The sequence below is a fragment of the Thermobia domestica genome, chromosome 17 (genome assembly GCF_964235325.1).
Source record: "Thermobia domestica chromosome 17, izTheDome1.hap1.1, whole genome shotgun sequence".
NCBI lineage: Eukaryota > Metazoa > Arthropoda > Insecta > Zygentoma > Lepismatidae > Thermobia > Thermobia domestica.
Genome location: NC_137470.1, coordinates 154872989 through 154893573, shown reverse-complemented (window position 1 = coordinate 154893573; position 20585 = coordinate 154872989). Strand labels below are relative to the sequence as shown.

At 37.7% G+C, this 20585-nt stretch overlaps 1 protein-coding gene across 3 annotated transcripts in view; it reads right to left on the bottom strand.

Moving 5' to 3' along the window:
- LOC145674428 (uncharacterized) overlaps nucleotides 1-20585 on the bottom strand; it is a 1698027-nt gene that overhangs the window by 53368 nt on the left and 1624074 nt on the right. For all 3 annotated transcript variants that reach the window (XM_081744474.1, XM_081744473.1, XM_081744472.1), the window contains one exon: nucleotides 14687-14832. In XM_081744474.1, the coding sequence (XP_081600600.1) occupies nucleotides 14687-14832 (146 nt within the window). The remainder of the gene's footprint in view (nucleotides 1-14686; nucleotides 14833-20585) is intronic.

Genomic DNA, 20585 nt, shown 5'->3' with positions numbered 1-20585 from the left:
TCGGTCCTAGGCAATTTGCCGTCCCGTGCAATAGAATCATTTGCCGGCCGCGTTTCTCCAGAAAGAACAAATCCTAATAACCACGGTTTTAAGTATGTTACCGCTTGAAAGAACAACGAAAGCACACTCGCAATCAGAAAGACCTAAACATTACAAATACAATCTCGTTCTGTCTTTTTACTTTAAATTTAATCTATTATGTTACTGGAAGATAAGCAAACACACCTGCAGAGGAAAGATGGTAATCCTTTTTATAGAATTCAATATCGAGCTTCAATTTCAATATATTAGTTTGCAACGCCAGTGCAACTAGCTCTCTTACCTTTATTTCTTGGTTTTTCATCTACATCTGGTAAAAATAAATTAAAAAGAAAACTACTTTCGGCCTTCAATGATTAGGAAATTGTTTGTGGCAAAAACAAGTCTAGTTATCATATCAAAACTGTAATAACTAACTAAATGGAACAGGTGTTCGCTACTGTTTGAGATTGAGTTCTTCTATTTGACGACAATCAAGCAATTCATGCTGGAATTTGTTTGACCATTTACTTTAGCACTGTCCATATGACCTTAAACCATGTGACCTAAATATGATTTATGAATGTGGTATTCAAAGAGAAGTTCAGCTTAGTAAATTTAACTATTATCATCATGTAGTCTGTTTCCAACAAGAAATATTTATTTTAAACAATATAGTTATGACAGACTTTGCCGCTGAAACTTGCTGACCCGTGCAAATGCACGGGTTACAGTCAGCCGTGATTATTGCCAGTTCACCTATCATGTTAGAGTTTGATGGAAAGATCGGAAATACTAAATCTGGTTTCCGTTTGGCATAAGTGAAGAGAGTGGAGTTTCCTTTACTTCAGGAAGATACCTTTCGAAAGAAAAGAAAACAGCACCAGCTGAGAACAAAAAGGTCCTTCCCAAATCTCTCCTGTGGTTTCCTTCGGAAAACAAGTTCCAATCAAAGAATCATTAGTCACGGATGGAGCGAACCTTTTTCTCCCCAGCAGATCTTTAAATATTGGGCAACGGAGAATTCGTACATATCAGGCCACGTACAGAAGTCACGTATAGAAACTCTACAGTAGCTCGTTTGCAATTTTCGCATCCGACTAAATCCAATTTGTCTTATAATTTTCACTACAAATGCGACGTCAAACATTTCTCTTGTTTATTTCATACTAACCATTATGGTTCGCAAACTATTGTTGAGTGTGCTGGAATACTCTTTATATATCGAAAATTTATTGGTGAAACCGTGATACATTGTCTTCGGAGTTATACAGTAGTAGAATCATTGTGTCTACGCTGTATTTTCTTCAATTATAGGAAAACAGCTTGTTACTCCAATATCCTGTAGACTACGTATAAGAAGTAAAAGTTAGATTAATAGAAACATTCTTCCGAACTATTATGTACATTCTTTCTTATCATAGCATCCATCGTACTACGAATTTAAATCTGAAAATCTGTAATAACTTAGTCGTTTTTTTTTTTTGATTAACTGGTTGGGTTTATTTTAATATCCCTCTTTAGAACCAAGATTGATGTATTGAAGAGAATCTCCTTGTTAAATGAAATTAAATCTTTGAGTTTTACGTCCTACTGTTATCCCAGCTAAGCTAAAGGAGATGGTGATGATCAGAAATAAATGACATGATGGAATAAATATAGAGGGAGGAAACGGGAGAATCCCGCGAAAACCCAGGCACACGGTGTTTATTCACCATAAAGTTCAATTAATTTGAGCTGGGATCAAACCAGGAACCCCAATCACCAGAGGTTAATGCTCTACCAGTGAGCCACCGCGGACCAATTTACTACTTAAGTTTTTTTAAACTACTAATTGAGTATTTATCCGAGGCCTACAGTATCTACTCGAGATCGAACTCAGTATACGCACACACAAGCACTCGCATTAGCAACTTTGGTGCGAAAGGACACTAGTATAATTCTGATAGTCATACTGTATAGGTATGTACGCCTCTGCTCATAGCTCGAGGGTATGATTTCAGGGTCATGGTGTTGGAAAACAGTTCTGAAAATTATATTTGAACCAAAACAAAACGAATCAGTAAAAGAAGGAAGACAATTAGACAAGATGAAAGGCTCCGATACTCACGAATTACCAAATATGTTGCAAATATTTACACGGGGTAAGTAGGCCACTTAAGATATATACACTAGAAGTACATAAAATGTTGACCGGGAATCGATAGGAAAATCACTTTGGGAAGGCCAAAGGGGAGATAATATATGTCAAGATTTAAAAGAGATGAGTAATGATTTTATAGTGGTTTGGTGTGGAGTTTAACGGTCATTTCATCATCTAGGCTATATGAAACGTAAACCTACTGTTTAATGTGGGATTCTAACAACATGAACTAAACTGGGAAACGAACTTGGATCTGCCGTGCAGAAAGTTTGCATGCTAACCATATAACTAGAAAACAGGCCAATAATAATATCTGTACTGAACTAAATATTGAGAAGCTTTTGTTTCTGCAGTATTGAGCCTGCTTGCTCTTATGCCATAGAGATAACTAGCTTGTTATGGGTTGCGGAGAAAACCAGAGAAAACCATATTTTGCACTATGATTGCACAGGGTCACCCTCTTAATCCAATTAGGGCTTGCTACCCTCAATAAGTATCTCGCTCTTTTAGGCTCTCTGCCCTAAATAGGATTTTAACTCTTATTCTCAATCTGGCTTTCCGTTACTTGAGTTCGTTACCCTCAATAGGGCTTTCCTTGCTCAGGCCCGCTTTCTCAATAGGGCTTTTGCTTTCTCCGGATTGCTACCCTCAATAGGGATTTCCCTCTACCGTGCTCGCTACCTTCAATAAAGTTTCGCGCTCTAGGGCTCGCAACCCATAATACTCAATGGGGTATACGCTCTCTCAGGGTTGTTACTCTGACTAGGGCTTCCCTCTCTCGGGCTCGCTACAATCAAAATGGCTTTCTCTCTCTCCAGCTCGCTACCCACAGTAAAGTTTTCGCATTCTAGGGCTAGCTACCTATAGCCTAATAGTCAATAGGGTTTACGCTCTCTCAAGCTCGTTACCCTGACTAGGGCTTCTCTCTCTCGAGCTTGCTATTCTCAATAAAGTTTTTGCACTCTGGGGCCCGTTACCGATAATAATCAATAGGATTTTTTGCTCTCTTAGGGTCGATACCCTCAATAGGAATTCCCCTCTCCCTCCAGTAGTTTTCGCACTCTGAATTTCCCTACTCATAATAGTCAATAGATTTTTATTTTCTCAGGATCGTAACCCTGACTAGGGCTTCCCTCTCTCGGGCTCACTACCCTCAATAGGGCTTTCTTTCTTTTCGGCTAGCTACCTTAATAGGGGTTTTGCTATCACAAGATCGCTACCCTCATAATGGGACTTGGACACAATTCGACTTTCACACAATTAATGAATCCAAACACCGTTGAGCTCGAGTCCCAGACTTTCAAGTGTTGAGACGTCCAATTTGGCCATCTTCGGAGAAAATACGTTAAAAATCTTATTAATCTTTGGATACCGAAGGAAGGTACAAATGTACAATATACATATGTTTTACTGTGTATTTTATAAAGCAGACACTCAAAGTTGACTACTGTTCTTTATATTGTAGTCCGGACTCTAAGGAAACTTATTTCCTCAATAACTACAGGTAATATTAGAGCCTATTGCAAGATTTCCTGCCACAAAAATATTACGAAATCAATACAGTTCTAAGTGCATAAACAAATTTCCATTTCGCTAACCTAACCAAAATAAACTTGCCCTAAACTAGTCTACACTAACGAAACCAACATAACAAAACACAACCCAACATAAACGAACAGTCCAGTATTAACTATGCCACAAATAAGGATGTTTCTAACAGCAAAAATTTCTATTGGGGCACACCTGAACCCCTCTTGGGAGTCCGGAGTTTAAAAATGTCATAGATATTCGAGGATTAAAAGTGAATTTGTATTTGCTTCTAACGTTAAAAAATCATTGGTTAAATTAATGTTCCTTTACAGCTTAGTGGCTGTATAAGACGGGACATACGGTTGAAAGCAGGATCTGAATCAATATTTGGGTTTGCTACCGAGGCAACTTATTTTATTGGGCATAACACCGGAAAAACACACACAGAAAACACACACACAGTAACCACATTTTTATTTCGCCTAAGTTGGGCCACTTGACTCCATAATCAATCTCATGCAAACTCTAGTTTATATACTAGAACAGGAACACGAAAACAAAACGTCGAGTACAGTTTAAACAGTGGGACTCGAACTGGTGTCAAATTGCGTCTCGTGATCCGAAATCGAATGCCCGAGACTACTCAGCTATTTCCGTTGGCTCCACTTCGAAATGAAGGTATATGTCTAAAATAACGAAATCACATTGTTTTACCCCATTCCAAGATATTTTACATTTATTTTCATTGTTCAAAAAGAGTAATATTTCGTGGATAGTTTTCAAACAGAATTCCTGGTCGACATATTTAAAGGTTTACAACGCGCAACACATATGCAATGTACACTTATAGTAGCGTATAAGTCAAAGCTCAATAAAAGTCTTTAAATATCTACTGCCCACAAAATTTTATTACTTATTTCCAAGAAGAAGTTCTCTTCGTCTCTCTCTCCCTCTCTCTCGCTTTTTTTTTTTTTTTTTTTTTTTTTTTGCATTGCTAGGAAGTAAATGTTTACGTTCCGTAATTTGAATTTTAAACGTTGAAAAATAAAAGGAAAAGGGGGGAGAATTCTTCCTCTATAACTTGTCAAATATAAGTAACATTTATCTTTTCCAATAAAGATATTTTTCCTGTTCGTTGTCATTAGTCAAGAGTATTTGTCAATCCATGACAATTTAATGTTTTGATGGAGATACATCAAGTTCGTTTTATAAATATTATTTCAGGAGGGAATAAGACAACCGCACTGGGAAAAAAACCGTTATCCGGACAGCGGTATATTGTACAAATATACGGCACCCATTAGTTTACTACGAAAATCTGTATGTAGTATACGTTATCCATATGCTACGTATGTACTGCCTTTTTCCCGCTTATACGTCACATAATGCCGCTGCAGGATGTCTGACATATAATAGTTTTCCGTATATTACATATGTCGGCTGTATGTTATATACGTCCATCTGTATGTGAGATCCTGACTGCCTATATAGATTCCTTTGTTTCACACGGACACTTTTACGGAACACTTTTACGGAAAGTATACGTACGTCTCAAGTTATACGTTTGCTGCAGGATGTTGTCTATAGTCGTACGTTAAGTCCAAAAGCTACAGGATTTAGGCATGTTAACTACGCTTTTACGTATGCTACATGCGTTTTTTTCTCTCTGTGAAATAAGTTCCATCATGAACTTAAATAAAAGCTCGAATAGAGTTACAGAGATGTCCAGACGCACTACACCAATGTCTGCAATTCCAAGACTCGCGCTCAACAGTGTTCATGGCCAATACTTACGCGCGAGTCGAACAAAATCAGTGCGTCTAAGCCCAGGAGAGGGCAAGACCAACTAAAGGAAGTGAGCCCAAGCCAAGGCCTGCGCAAGTCTCAACAAGGTTAGCGAGCCAGAGGGAGTGCGAGTTCTATTCACTCGCACAAACCCCAGGGATGACAATACAAAACGCCCATCTCTGGTAATATCTCACTGAACTATTTCCCGAATACTGAACTTTTTCGTTAGTAATTGGCTGCCGTTACTGCATTTGATGCCAAACGTCCAGCCTTAATTCCGGAAGGAGTATGTTGTATGGTTTGGAACTTATTTTAGACCTTTTGTCAGTGTCATACTGGCATTTATTTCGAAGTTGGTCATCCCCTTATTTTTGACAAAAAGTTTAATGTAAAGTTAGGTTAGGTTAGACCAGACATGAACGAGCATGCTCAAAAAATATCCCCTTAGTTGCTGCCTTCCACCCATTGCACTTTTCAACATGTGAGTTACAGTTGCATTGAAAAGTATAATTTCCTCCATGTGCAATTTGTTAGATTTATCAATCCACGAGTTTCACACAGTTTTAAAAAAAATCCTCATTTTCACCGTATTATTTCAGAAACTGTACGATTATTAGCTCACATCCAGGGCTACGTCTCTGTACACCTGCAGCCACATTCAGAATACACGTTCTTGTTATCTTTTCACAAACCAACCATGCGGTAACCAAGTAGTTCCCTGCACTCACTTGTCAATTGGTTTTCTGTTTATAACTTCTTATAAAAATAATAAACACAACTTCTGCACTGCTTACGCATTATCAAACACACAAAGAACAAATTACTCATTTCTTCCCGGTATTTTTTCAAACCTTTGCTAAAAGTGGTCGATAAACTTTGGAATTTAACCCATGTCTTTTGTTGTCTCGATTCTTAAGAGTCGTAAATTTAAAGCTACTTAATAAACTAACAGTTCTGCGAAGGAAAGTTTCGCCGAAAATAAAAAAAAAATACTTCGCAGTAACTATAATCTGTCTGATGCTTGTTTGGAATCAGGACCAGCTATGTCAGACGTAGGCGTACTGCTTCAGCTTCAACATGGACAACAAAATGCATCTTTTAGCTGACTCTAGGTCCGAAAACAAAGATATACCTTTAGATTAACAGCAGCTTGCAAATGGATCATTTTCTTTGTAAACCTGTTGTGGTAGGATTCTTGATATCCGTCCAACTAAGTTCCTACTTTGTATTATCATCTCGCCATACCAAAGATATCTCTGTCGGTGATTTTAATTAAAATTCAGTTTGTTGTGCATATTTTCCGTGCAAGCTACGTGTTTCGTCTATCTTCATCGAAACTTCTGAGTTCTTCCACACCAGTGACGAGAAAATAAAAAAAAATGTACATGAGGCCAGTGTTATTGCTGATCAAACTTCAGACAACTAAGCGTTTGTCTGCATAAGCATAATAAAATATGCACTAAAAGAACTATACAAAATATTAGCTTCTTCGAAACTTATTGCTTTGGTCAAATGAAATTTCTACTACCCTTTTCAATCAATCAATCAATCTATAAAGTACGGGACAAATGTAAACTACCAAAATCGTCATTAGTTTTCATGGCGTTTTTGTCGTTTACTTTTGTCCTGCACTATATATATATATATATATATATATATATATATATATATATATATATATATATATACATCTGTGGCCCAAAAGTAGGTATACAGTCCCGTACTGATCAGCTCACTGTATTTTATATCATTTCTTATTGTTATTAAACAGGTAGACCTAGTTTCTTTATTATTTATTCTTAATGTCTTTTTACTTACACCTTAAGCTGGGAAAAGTAGAAGCAAACAAACCCACAGACAATCATAGTAATACGTCTTGCGAATAAAATCAGAAAAATAAGCACACTGCTGAACAAGACTGCACTTACTTAATATAAAAACACATTTGTGTATTTAAAATAAAAACGTCACGTGTAAATGTGTTTTTATATTAAATAAGTGCAGTCTTGTTCAGCAATGTGTTTATTTTTTCGAACAAATCCATAAAGTAGAATCATATACTTTATCAATGCATAGTGTATACGTAATTTTGGGCCACCCTATATATATAATTAATCGGACTGCACCACGGAATTACGGAATTATAAGTAAACATACATACGGTATGTTTACTATTAGCTGTTCATAAGTTTCGCGTAACACCAAAGACTGCCATCAGATTCTGTTAAAAATTTATATGAAACTTCCGAGAAGGTGTATTCTTCAAAAATGAGAAGAATAATCAAAATCGGTACATTTACGTTGAAGTTGTGTGTTATATTTTAACTACGTATCACATCAGAGAGATGACGTTCGGCGAAAGCGACCATATAGCTGGTGCATTTTAATTAGAGGCTCCACGTCGACAATGCAGCTTGTCATCTGTCTGTCCATATACGTAAGATTTTCACCAAAAAAACAGCATAGTCTCACTCATACTTCTATCCTATATTCCCGAAGATGAAGATTCGAGCTCAAGTGTCGCCATTTTGGAGTTTCAACGAGGATCACAGAAGGTGATTGATTCGTTTCCAAAAGAATACTTCAAGGACACATTCTAGAAGTGGTAGCGACACTGGAGTGCTATATTACTATGTAAGGGTACTGTTTTGAACGTGATAATTTGTTAACGTAGATAAGCAAATTATTTCCTTGTAAACAACACTACTCTCAAAACATTTTCGGATACTGGTTGTATAGTGAGATATACGGTCCTCTGTTTCTTAAATAATCGGTAAAATGAAGCACATGCAACTGAAGAAAATTTGAAAACTTCGTAATCCGTGTACTTAGAAATGACTATATCATGCCAGACTCAGTAGACCACGCCAGACAAAAAAGAATTATACGAGACAGAACTCGATATACTGTGTGAGTGCAACGAAACTAACGTTAGGAATTTTGTTGTGGTTTAACACAGGTACACAGCAAAGAAGAAATGCAACTATTTCAGCTTTGCAGCAATAAATTACATTTAACCCGGTAAAAAAGGGTACGGGAGTTTGGAATGAGTGGTTTATATGTGTAACAGACAAGATGGAGACGTTAATGAAATACACAAACTCGTAAATGTGAAGAACATTTGACAAAAACATCTCTTTGAAGATAGAGTTAATGACAGGAGTACCTTATCTGCACCTCGCAAGAACGTTAGACACTTGCATTTATGGTTGGTGTGAGTTAAATCCACCAGAGTATTGTCGCCTGCTCAAAGACATGCATGTGCTAAGTAAGTCATCAGTTGCACCATTTGAAATTGTGCCAAGCTGAAACAATTTTGGATTGTGTGATCAATGTGCTTCTACAAACAAAAGTGTTGGTTTTGCTGTGATACTTTTCCGGCATTTTGTTTTCTGTTTGTTAAATATAAGATTTTAAACATTGTTTCTTCGTCCCAGAAACCACAAAGAAATATTCTTCTTCATGGCAAAGAAGAAAACGGGAGTACTTTCCATAAGATTCAAATTCTTTATTTTATGTTCGAAATATGAGAATTCGTTTAAGTTGGAGGTGATATTTTCGACATTAAAAATAGTTAAATACTGATCTTATAGCCTTATTTCTTAACCGAGCAATTTTTCTAAAATATTACTGTTGGATCATTACTCACAATACAATGTATTCTTTATCTTAAGCTAGGTTGACATGTTGCAAAAAATCTTTTAGCTGTCATTAAAAAATCTAGCAACCCGATCTTTCTATTTACTGTTACACGTTACAACTTTCTGAAAGGATATTTCCACCCATGCAGCACTGTACTCTAGCGGACAAATAATGAAACTCCTCATTAAAACCATGTATTTGGCGCGCTTCCCCTCCCCGTCCTAAAGAATCCGCCGTTTCAGAAGCGGCGAAAATGTTTATATATATATATATATATATATATATATATATATATATATATATATATCAGTGGGAGGGCGATAGCAAATAGCAAACAAGACGACCCAGAAAATTGCGCATGGTTTGACTCTTTACAAGATGGAAAAACTGATGCATATCCCTCTCAAGCCTATGTTTACATGGAGAAATATTGTAGGGTTGCAGGATGTTTTTAATGACAGTTACAAGATTCTTGTGGCATGGCAACCTAGCTTTATGGAACAACAAACTTACGCTCAACCTTTGATGCCATAGTACGAGCTTAATTCTAATACTGATTCTTAAAATGCGAAAGTTGTTTCTAATTTTCAGAGACAAAACATTGGTGAAAGAAATATTTGAGTCCCATTCTGAGAAGACCTATTTTACTTTATTCTGTACAGTGGCTGAGTGCTCTTCATGTTTAGGATCAGCAGGTAATGTTTCAAGTGTGTATATTTAGAGCAAATACTGTACCTAATACTAATCATACTCTTATTAATAAGCGTGTTCTTGTGTAACTCTTGCTAATCACGTTGCAGAGTTAATACTTAAGAGGAAGGTCCTTAAAATTCCGTAGAACACTTGCTTTTATACATGGAGCCTTTGCATTTGTGTTACCTAGTGCGTCGCATAGTGAACATTTTATTGAAAAATGAATAGAAGACTCTTGTTTAGCAAAAAGAAGAAAACGTAAACAGAAGTAGCTACACGCTTTCAGACTATGACGCACTTGTGAAAGCTGATTCTTATGACCCATTTATCAACCTCCACACCAAGTGCAAGTTTCAATATATGCCGACCTCATAAGGATGCATCACTCAGAACGTGCACTTGTACACAAAGACCGAGTGATATCACATGTGTGTGAGGGAAGGGGAAAGACAGACGTACGGTACACACACATGCCTTTTTAACATGCCATCCCTCAGAGTTTGTATCATAATAGCCTTTGTGCTGTCTCTCCCACTCCCCTCTTCATCATTTTTCCTCGTGAAACCCAACCAAGAGGGGCAGGAAAACTAGTGCTAGACCCCTCCCACCCTTTGATTGTTAATTAACTAGTTTCAAGGAGAAATTCATTACCTGGCTCGTTTCTAATTTCCGGCCGTTCCGCTTCTACACTTTGAGAACTTGGCGCTGCTATTCATCTGATGTAAATGGGCGCACAGGATCAAGTTTCTGATTCAACGTCAATTTGAGCGCCTTAATGACGGGGGTTCGTCACTTTCAAGACGAACACCACCACAATCGCTTCTCTTTCCTTCACCCCACCTCTGTTTTCCGTTGCCACTCCGGCTACAACGTTAGCACCATCTAACGGAGCATGGAAGAACCAAAAGCACATCTCTTTTGCCCGTAATATTTCGTACTTCGGTCAAGTCAATAGATTTTTTTCTTTACGAAAGTGGTAATTTCATAATCAGATAATAGGAAACAAAAGCTAAATCCTCTCAGGTTCTAAGTCCCAATTTCGGCACGCATTCAAATGTGAACGTTAATGGTAAAGCTAGAGAAAAGAGGGCAAGACACATATACATTATAGGCGGCAAAAGAAGAGGGGCGTCAAATTAAGTGATCTTTTAGTTGATCGAAAGAAAAACGGTCGAAGTATTAATGGTAATAAATAGAAGTAATAATATTTCGTTTAAATTCATCTACCCCTTTTGAATTTTCTCTTGATAATGGACTTACGTATTAAAATTCTCTTCGTGTTTAGTTAAATATTAATTTATAAAATATAGTCAAAACTATTGCAGTTTTTTTGGATAATGTATTTTTCATCCTTCTGTGTTTTGGAAAATTCGAAAATCACCTTGGAGAATTTTATTAAAAGAAAACTGTGTTTAGAGTGCCGTTTTGAACCGTTAAATTCTTTGGCCTCCAGACCCCTAAAAACAATGAATATATGGACGGATGAATAATTAGACGTATAGGGGGAAGGATGTTGACAATTTACCTTTCAAATATACAAGGTGTATCAAAAAACTCCGACAACGTTTTGGAGCTGATTTCTGACACCAAAATAGGACAAAAAGTGCAGACCAACCTCAATGCACAAACGCTTCCTTTCGGAGTTAAAAGCTGCCGAAAACATGAAAAAAAACTTTAAAAGGTCCATAGCCGTAGCTCTAAAGCTACGGGACCGCCTGTAGTCGAATCAAGACTTCATTTAAAAATTTCTATGTGCCCTACACAAAAAACACATGTTGCAGAATCCTGCGGTACTCACACAACAATTCTTAAAGAGAGGGTTTGGCTACGGGCATATAATTTGAAGCACTCACCAACTACCACTATAAAAATTGTTGCAGAAGTACCGCAGGGTTCTGAAATATGTGTCTTTTTTTTTTTTTTTTGGATAGCGCACATATTAGTTACTAAGTGAAGTCTGGAACCGACTACGGTAGGTCCCATAGCTTCGGAGCTATGGACCTTTAAAGTTCATTTTTATGTTTTCGGCAACCTGTAACTCCGAAAGAAAGCATTTGTGCACCAAGTTTGGTCTATATTTTTTGTCTTATCTTGGTTCAGGACTCACCTCCTAAACGTTGTTCGTGTTGTTTTGAAACACCCTGTATAGGGATCGTGGAATTTATAAATTATCTGACTTAATAAAAACATTTTTCTCGATCACATTATTTGTTTCGCTTGGGCTTACTCACTCTTGTTGCTAGTTAAAAACTAATATAGAAAAATCATTTCATTTTCTACGTATTACTTATTTAATCAGTTAATTGCGAGTTTGCGATAGTGACGATTTCCTCATTTCTTGAGACGTTCTCAAGCAGTTAGCTCCTTGCGTTCCATATGTCATTTTCCTATGTGGGTGCTGTAATACCAGGTTTCCACTTACTGTTAAAAGACAGCCTAGGCCGTTATATAGGGTATACGTAGTTATTGTGCACGCGGAGAACATTCAAATTATTGATTTAGAAAAAAAATACATTGTGTAACATTTGGACTAAAAAAAGGGAGATTTTGATGTTCTGAAGGGATTTTATGCTGCTTCAGGTAGGCAACACTGACCAAAGATCAAATACAAAGTTATTTTTATTCCTTTTCCGATCTCGAAGTTGTCAATTGTTTATCGTCAAATCAAAAACGTGTGCTTCCTAATCGAATGCTCCCTTATTCCTGCCATCTACGGAGAAAACACTTTTTTGCTTTCCTGTCAGTAAGGAGAAACAATAGAACTCGTACCTTGCACCCACTAAAAATTTTCATCATCTCCAGGATTAATACGACCTTTAATAAAGGATATGTTTTCATGACATCCCTATGCATGTCATTGGTATTTTGCAACGGAGTATTTTATGACACCCACTTGGATGTCACTGGTATTTTGCAATGGAGTATTTTATGACATTCACATGGATGTCACTTGTATTTTGCAATGGAGTATTTTATGACACTCACATGGATGTCACTGGTATTTTGCAACGGAGTATTTTATGACATTTACATGGATGTCACTAGTATTTTGCAACGGAGTATTTTATGGCATTCACATGGATGTCACTGGTATTTTGCAATGGAGTATTTTAGGGCATTCATATGGATGTCACTGGTATTTTTTCACATGCATGTCACTGGTATTTTGCAATGGACTATTTTAGGACATTCATATGGATGTCACTGGTATTTTGCAATGGAGTATTTTATCACATTCACATGGATGTCATTGGAATTTTGCAATGGAGTATTTTAGGACATTCATATGGATGTCACTGGTATTTTGCAACGGAGTATTTTATGACATTCACATGGATGTCACTGGAATTTTGCAATGGAGTATTTTAGGACATTGATATGGATGTCACTGGCATTTTGCAACGGAGTATTTTATGACACCCACTTGGATGTCACTAGTATTTTGCAACGGAGTATTTTATGCCATTCACATGGATGTCACTGATATTTTGCAACGGAGTTGATTTTAGTTTAGCGTCCCTTTCAGCAGCGAGGCTATATGAGACGTGGACCTACTGATTAACGTGGAATCCGAACCACATGAGCTCCCGCCGGGAATCGAACCAAGGTCTCCCACGCCAAAGGCGCGTACGCTAACCGCTTAGCCACGGAGGAGCTCTATTTTGCAAAGGAGTATTTTATGACATTCACATGGATGTCACTGGTATTTTGCAACGGAGTATTTTATGACATTCATGTGGATGTTACTGGAACGCATAAAAGTATCTCCCTTTCTCAAATTTAATTTTGTGGGTTTATCCGTTGCTACGTAAACTCATTCAAAATCACAATAAATATAAATTGTGAATCGTTACAGCAGTTAAATATGAAGTCTCATGAAACAAATTCTTGAATTTAATATTAAAGTGTTACCGCTTGAAAGTCTCAAATATATTAAGGAGAATAGTGGTGGTAATAAAGTTAGCAGTCAATTGAAATAGATAGTCTGTTAGGTTGGTTTATTTGAAGATTAGCATCTCTGTCAGTAGGCCAGGCTATACGAAACATAGATCTACAGTTTCACGTGGAATTCCGACCCAGATGAGCTCCTATCAGGAACCGAACAAGGGTTTTCCACTTCGTAGACGAGTGTGTTAAGAATGACGTAGATGAACGAAATAAAAAATGTATATGTGAATGCTCACATAGCTGGGATCTAAACTACGATTTCACCTTTTAGAAGTTTGCACGTTTCCAAAATCACTCTTCTCTTCTGAAGTGATTTCGTTTGTATTACTGCATGAACTAAATATTTCAAAATTTCACTCAGAAAAAAATGAAATGAAATCTTTAAGTTTTACGTCCCACGCTTATGGCGGCTAGGCTAAAGGAGACGGTGATGATGAGAAATGAATGGAATGGTGGAATGAAGAAAGTGGGAGGAAACGGGAGAACGCCGAGAAAACCCAGGAGTACTGTGTTTGTCCACCACGAAGTAAACACGGCGCGAGCTGGGATCGAACCAGGGACCCCATGCACCGGAGATGAACGCTCTACCACTGAGTCACCGCGCACTAAAATTATAAGATATACCGGGCGAATTCGTTATCAAATGTTATTCTTACAACAACATATTTATAGACATGCGACAATAATTTTGGACATGAGTGTATATGAGTTCACATCGAGAATCAAACCTATTTCTCCTATTTTTCTTTACGTAAGGAATGAATGCAACTAATACTTTTATATTTGTATTTTTCGACGCATACACTGTAGCTTTGTTATCTTAGTCTTTATTTAAATTGTAAAGGAATAATAAAACTTATCCTTGATTAACCATATATCTGATAGTTTTACATCGTTAGAGACAAAAATAATACATATACTTACCTGATCGTTCTTTGATTTTGGAGTTCCAAGCTCGTATATGTTGAGCATGTGGGCCGCTTGTACGTGAACCATCAAGTCCCAGGCTGTGACGAAAGAATCCTTGCACAAAACGCACAACAGTGCTGCTGTTTCTTCTCCGGGCGATTCTGAAAATATAGTTTCATATTACTACATTAGAACTATATATATATTAAAAAAGACAACTTAAAATTGTTACAAGTTTCTATGTTGAGTTCTGGAACTCATCGTGCTTAAATTTTTGGCTTTCTGATTTTAGTATGGGAGGTTGGAGCTAAGTTCCCGATGAAAAGATACGTGGGCTTCCAACTGGCCGATGTACATTGAGTGCTCACTGAATTGCTATCATCGTATTGGTTCACTCTTTTTAAAAAATGAAATGAAATCTTTAAGTTTAACGTCCCACAGTTATGCCGGTTAGGCTAAAGGAGACGGTGATAATGAGAAATGAGTGAAATGGTGGAATGAAGAAAGTGGGAAAACCCCGAGAAAACCCACGAGCACGATGTTTGTCTACTCTTTTGCTCAGAGGACTACCTGTACAGGGCGTGGCATGAATTCAGATAGTTGCTGATATGTTTCCACGGGGGATCTGATACCAAACATTTCTGATCGCATCCCACAAGATTCCACAGATGTCGGTGTAGGAATCATGGTGCGAAGAGCTCGTTCCACGACATCCCATAAATGTTCTATAAGATTAATATATGGTGACTAAGCGACCCTATTCATACGCTGCAACTCCGTGGAATGTTTCTTAAGCCAAGCAAGTAGAGTCCCGGCTTGGTGGCACCATGCATTGTCGTTCTAAAAGATACCGTCTTCTTGTGGCTAGAAATGTTTTATTATAGGGTGTACGTGATTCTCTAACATCTGCAGGTATGCAAGTAATGTCTCGCTGTCGTTCACACACACCAACGGTCTCAGTCAATGCCAACGGAAACATCCCTAAATCATACAACCGCCCCCACCTGTCAGTACGATACGCACCATGCTTGAGGGATCCATAGCTTCGTGCTGTTGGCGCCACACATGCATAGGTCCGTCGAAGAGGAGCAGTACAATCTGTGATTTATTGAACTAACACATCTTTTCTAATCATCAATGGTCCAATTAGTGTGCTCCTGTGCCCGAGCTCGACGAAGTTGGTGGTGACAAGTATATCGTCTGCTATGGAACTGCATGCGTGCCAGTCTACCCAGTATAGTTGCGTGGGATATGGGTGTTATGCATCCACCATTGTATTGGTCACATAATTTTCTGACACTAATGGTTCGTTTGGCTTTCACGAGGTGTTTGATGCGACGTTCGTTCCACGTTTTGAACTTCCGTAGGTCTCTGTAGTTCTGTCTCATGGAGACCGTTATCCCATTTTCTTCCCACTCCTTGGGGGCACGGTAGAGCTTTCTTCTCCTGTGCTTGGGGTCCTTGGTTCGATCCCAGCTTACGCCGTGTGGACTTTGTGGTGGACAAACACCGTGCTCGTGGGTTTTCTCGGGGTTCTCCCGTTTCCTCCCACTTTATTCATTCCACCATTTCACTCATCTCTTATCATCACCGTCTCCTTTAGCCTAACCCGCATAACCGTGGGACGTAAAGCTTAAATATTTTATTTCATTTCATTTCTTCCCACTCCTTGTACACTTTCACTACACAGGAAAGGGCACACCTAGCAAGTATTGCTGTCTGCGTTTCTGACGCACCTGTTCCTCGGGTACCGATAATCATGTCCTATTAAAATGCGGACCACCTCCTGTTATAACAGTGTGCTGTCTGCAAACATGATGCTTCGAGTGTGTTGTTTCTCAGCAATACTACCAGTCGGAGTGGTCATTTAATCACCTCGGCTGCTGACCACATTTTTCTTATGTGGAGGGGTGGTCGTAATTCAGTGAATACGGTACTCAGTGTATGACGTAGTTGTACTCTTTTATTATCAGAGAACCTAAACAGATAACATGTTGAGCAAATAATTGAATAAATATGTGTTGTGTATAAATGCGAATAGTCTATGGATCCAGGAGTAGCGTATTTACAAATCCATAAACGTTCTCGTAAGCCTGCCACTCTGTATTTTACCAGCAGAAAGTTTACTGTACGCTCATTGTTCTCTCTGTGTTGTTTATTAAGAATAAAAACGGCATTTATTTTTTACGTTTCAGAGCATTTATTTCAAAATAATTTGCTGTAAGCCTACATTTCATGATATCTTGCCACAACAAAGGAATTTTTATATTTTATAAAATATGTAGCAGTCTCACGTGCACGTTACGTGAAGAAGTTTGTTTCGTATGACGTGATATTTTTTTAAAAAAGTTAATATTGAGACCAGAAGTAGTAGATTATATAAAGGTAACCAAGAAAGTTCTGTCGCTTTTTCACCACCCGCCTTCGAACATCGAAACTTGGTGAGCCGTAAAGCGAAGAAGGTATCAAGTGCATTTTGCATCTCTACTAGGGATTTGAACTGGCGTCCTTCAAAGTGATCTTCCAAGGAATGGAACAGGTGATAATCGGACGGTCTAATGTTCGGGGAGTATGACGGATGCAATAATGTTTCCCATCCAAGTCGTAGAATGGTGTTCCGGGTCATACTAGAAACGTGGGACTTAGCGTTGTCCTGTAACATATGGATTCATTTGTGATTCAGAAGTAATGGCTTCAGAGCTTTGAGTTTTTCTTAAACACGGCTCAACTGCTGACAGTAAACAATTACATTCATTCTCTGATCAGCTGGTTGCAGTTTCTGATGCACGATGGTGCGAGCAGTCCATCAAACACACAGGAGGACCTTCTTCTGTTGCAGTGCTGGTTTCGGCTGTTTTAGAACCGGTTCATGAGACGCTAACCAAGGGTGACGGCGCCGCAGAGCTTCGTATAGGTTCCACTTCTCATCATATGTCAACACCCTGTCCAGAAATGGCTCCTTTCTCAGACGAGACAGCAGAGAAACCAGGTGTCTGCTCGCGTTGCCTTCTGGCCCAGAGTGGAATCATGTGAAACCCGTCAACCCAACTTGTAGTGCTTCCCAAACTGACAGAGGTTCCGCCCAATGGTTTCTCCACTCACACTGAGTTGTACCGTCCTTAAACTTGTTAAACCACCGCTACACTGTCCGCCTAGTCACGAGTGTGAGTATAATTTACAAGTGTGCCTTAAAAATAAATTTTTTACAGCTTAGGGAAGCTTGTATATTTAACCTATACGTGGGTGTATTTATTGTACCAAATAAAAACTTTCTGACATTAATTTTTATTCAGTTAAATTAACCATACACATAATTGCAGTAGCCACAAATTAATACAAACCTATCGGAAAAAATTAAGTAATCAATCAGAATACTAATCTATTATATACGTAAAATTGAAAGTGACCGTGTTTGTTGCGTCATAACTCTTTAATCACTCGACCGATCTCAGTCAAATATTCAACATAAATGAGGTTCAGGCCTGAGATGTTTTTTGTCATTTGACCTTGATGTTGCAACTTATGGGAGGATGATGGAAAATGACCGATATCCCTGTCGAGTCCATTTTTTTCGGGGTCGTTGAGATTAACACTGACACTTCCGATGCCGTTTAAAACCAAATTCAACCCAGCAACTTGGGGAAGAGAGATATATATATATATATATATATATATACCTGTATATATATATATATATATATATATATATATATATATATATATATATATATATATATATATATATATATATATATATATATATATATATATTGATGCAAAATGAGCGATGTTAGTGTCAAATCCATACTTTTTGGCGTCGCTGAGATGAACAATGACACTTCCGATGACGTTTAAATCCAAATTCAGGTCTGTATGTCCAAAATGAAACGTATTCTCTCCTACGAAGAACGAGTATTCTGCTAGTAATTAATAAAGACTTCCGAGTCTTTAACACGTTAGCTACCATGTGGGTCCGATCGGACCTACTGGAGTGATCTAAGAAAATGTTCTTGTAGGTCCGATCGGATCCACAATTTCTAATTTGTCGAATTGACGTTAGAGTACTTGTATTGTAAAATCCTGTCTCTACTGTTAATGAACTGTAGTGTTTTTATTACACATGTAGGTTTGGTCTTTATATTGATTATTAACGCCGCTAGGGGCGGTAAATACCAAGTAACAAGCATTTGTTGCTTTTGTAGACCCGATCGGACCTATGTTTTGCTTTTTCAGTGACATGTTAAAAAGTTTAACAATGGATTCATTATTTATTCTAATTTATTTTCACAAGATGTCAGTGTCCCTGTCATTTGCTGATTTTTCAGAAAAGTCTAGATCACTACACTGCTATTACTAATGTGATCAAGTTCTGCGCATATTTCTTCGTTTTTCATTGCACAAAGATATTACTTATTAGCACTAAAAGCAAGATGAATATATCCACACTTCTCACTTCTGCACATGTAGTAATAAACAAATAACTTTCTAACAGAGTTGCCAGTTCAACTGTAATTTATCCCCTTGCCCATAAACAAAATATACACACGTAGGTCCGATCGGACCCCCAACTTCTATGCACGCGAATTCAATATCTTGCCTTATATTATGTTTCAATATTAATATTATGTTTAAAAAATATGAACAAAACAAGAATAATGTAAGTAAGTACGCTTGGCACTCTATCGGTGAACAACAAAATTCACCCTTGGCAGCTAACGTGTTAATATCAAAAATCACAGCAATAAGAAGAGATTGACTTTTTTTTGTTGTTTTTTTTTTTTTTTTTTGTAATGTTGGTTTAATGAATGTTACTGTAGTAGTTGTTTTCCAATTCTAACTTGCAATTCTGTTATAATAGTGTTCACATTACAAGTAGCGCAAACGTTACTGTTCGTATTCTATGCGTCATTGTTAGAAATGTATGTGTCACTGATAGAAATTTATATGTCACTGTTAGAAGTATGGTGTCGTTGTTAAGAACATGTTTTTGACTGTTAGGAATCTTTGTGTCAATGTTAGGAGTGTCTGTTTCTCTGTCAGAAGTAACTGTATCACCTTTTTTTTGTATATGTGTCACTGTTCTTGGCCTATATGTCACTGTTAGGAGTTTGTAAGTCACTGTCACGAGAAATCTAAAAACAATAGACGCAGTGGACCATATGCAAAGTCGTTCTGACACATGATTAGTGTCATACTAAAGAGTTCGACTAACATACGTTTCCTGCAGTAGTCAGGTCTTTAGTATGATGCTAATCATACGTCAAAGGGACTCTGCTTAAGGCAAAGTGAGTTCTATGAGACTGACAACGAATGACGTTTTATTAACACCAACAAAATTCATTTCTGTCGATATTCTCGAAGACTTCTTCGATCTCCCTTGTGATACGCACTTTAATCAAAGAAACATAATTAACACTTAGTTTAAGGTGTGTTCAAACATTCTTTTCAAATGGTCCAGCCGTTTCTTTGTTATGATTCGATAACCAATGATGATCTCAACGTGAAGAAAAACCTCAGGTTCCACAGGGCATAGAAATAATTAGTCAGTTGGTTTACCTACCGGGTCCTATCTTCCTAATTTGAGGGGTTACTGAGATATTCTAGTTTTCGTATAAAGTTTAAGTCACCTTCTCCACATTGAGCTATCCTTCTCCTCCTAGATAGGCGTTAAAATATCCTAAATAATCTAGGTCCAGATCGAGGTAGGTATTAGGTACTAAAATTCATTTAACTTGACTTAACTGTATGAATTACAGAACAAACACGTAAACAATCACTTTTTTTTTAGAATTAAAAATTAGATTTCTGAGCTTTCAACATCTATGGTCATGTTAGCTCGTCACTTATGAGGGAGGATGGCGTCCCTCGGCGAGCACACTATCAGGGGAAAGGGAAGAAAGAAAGGATTGGGGAG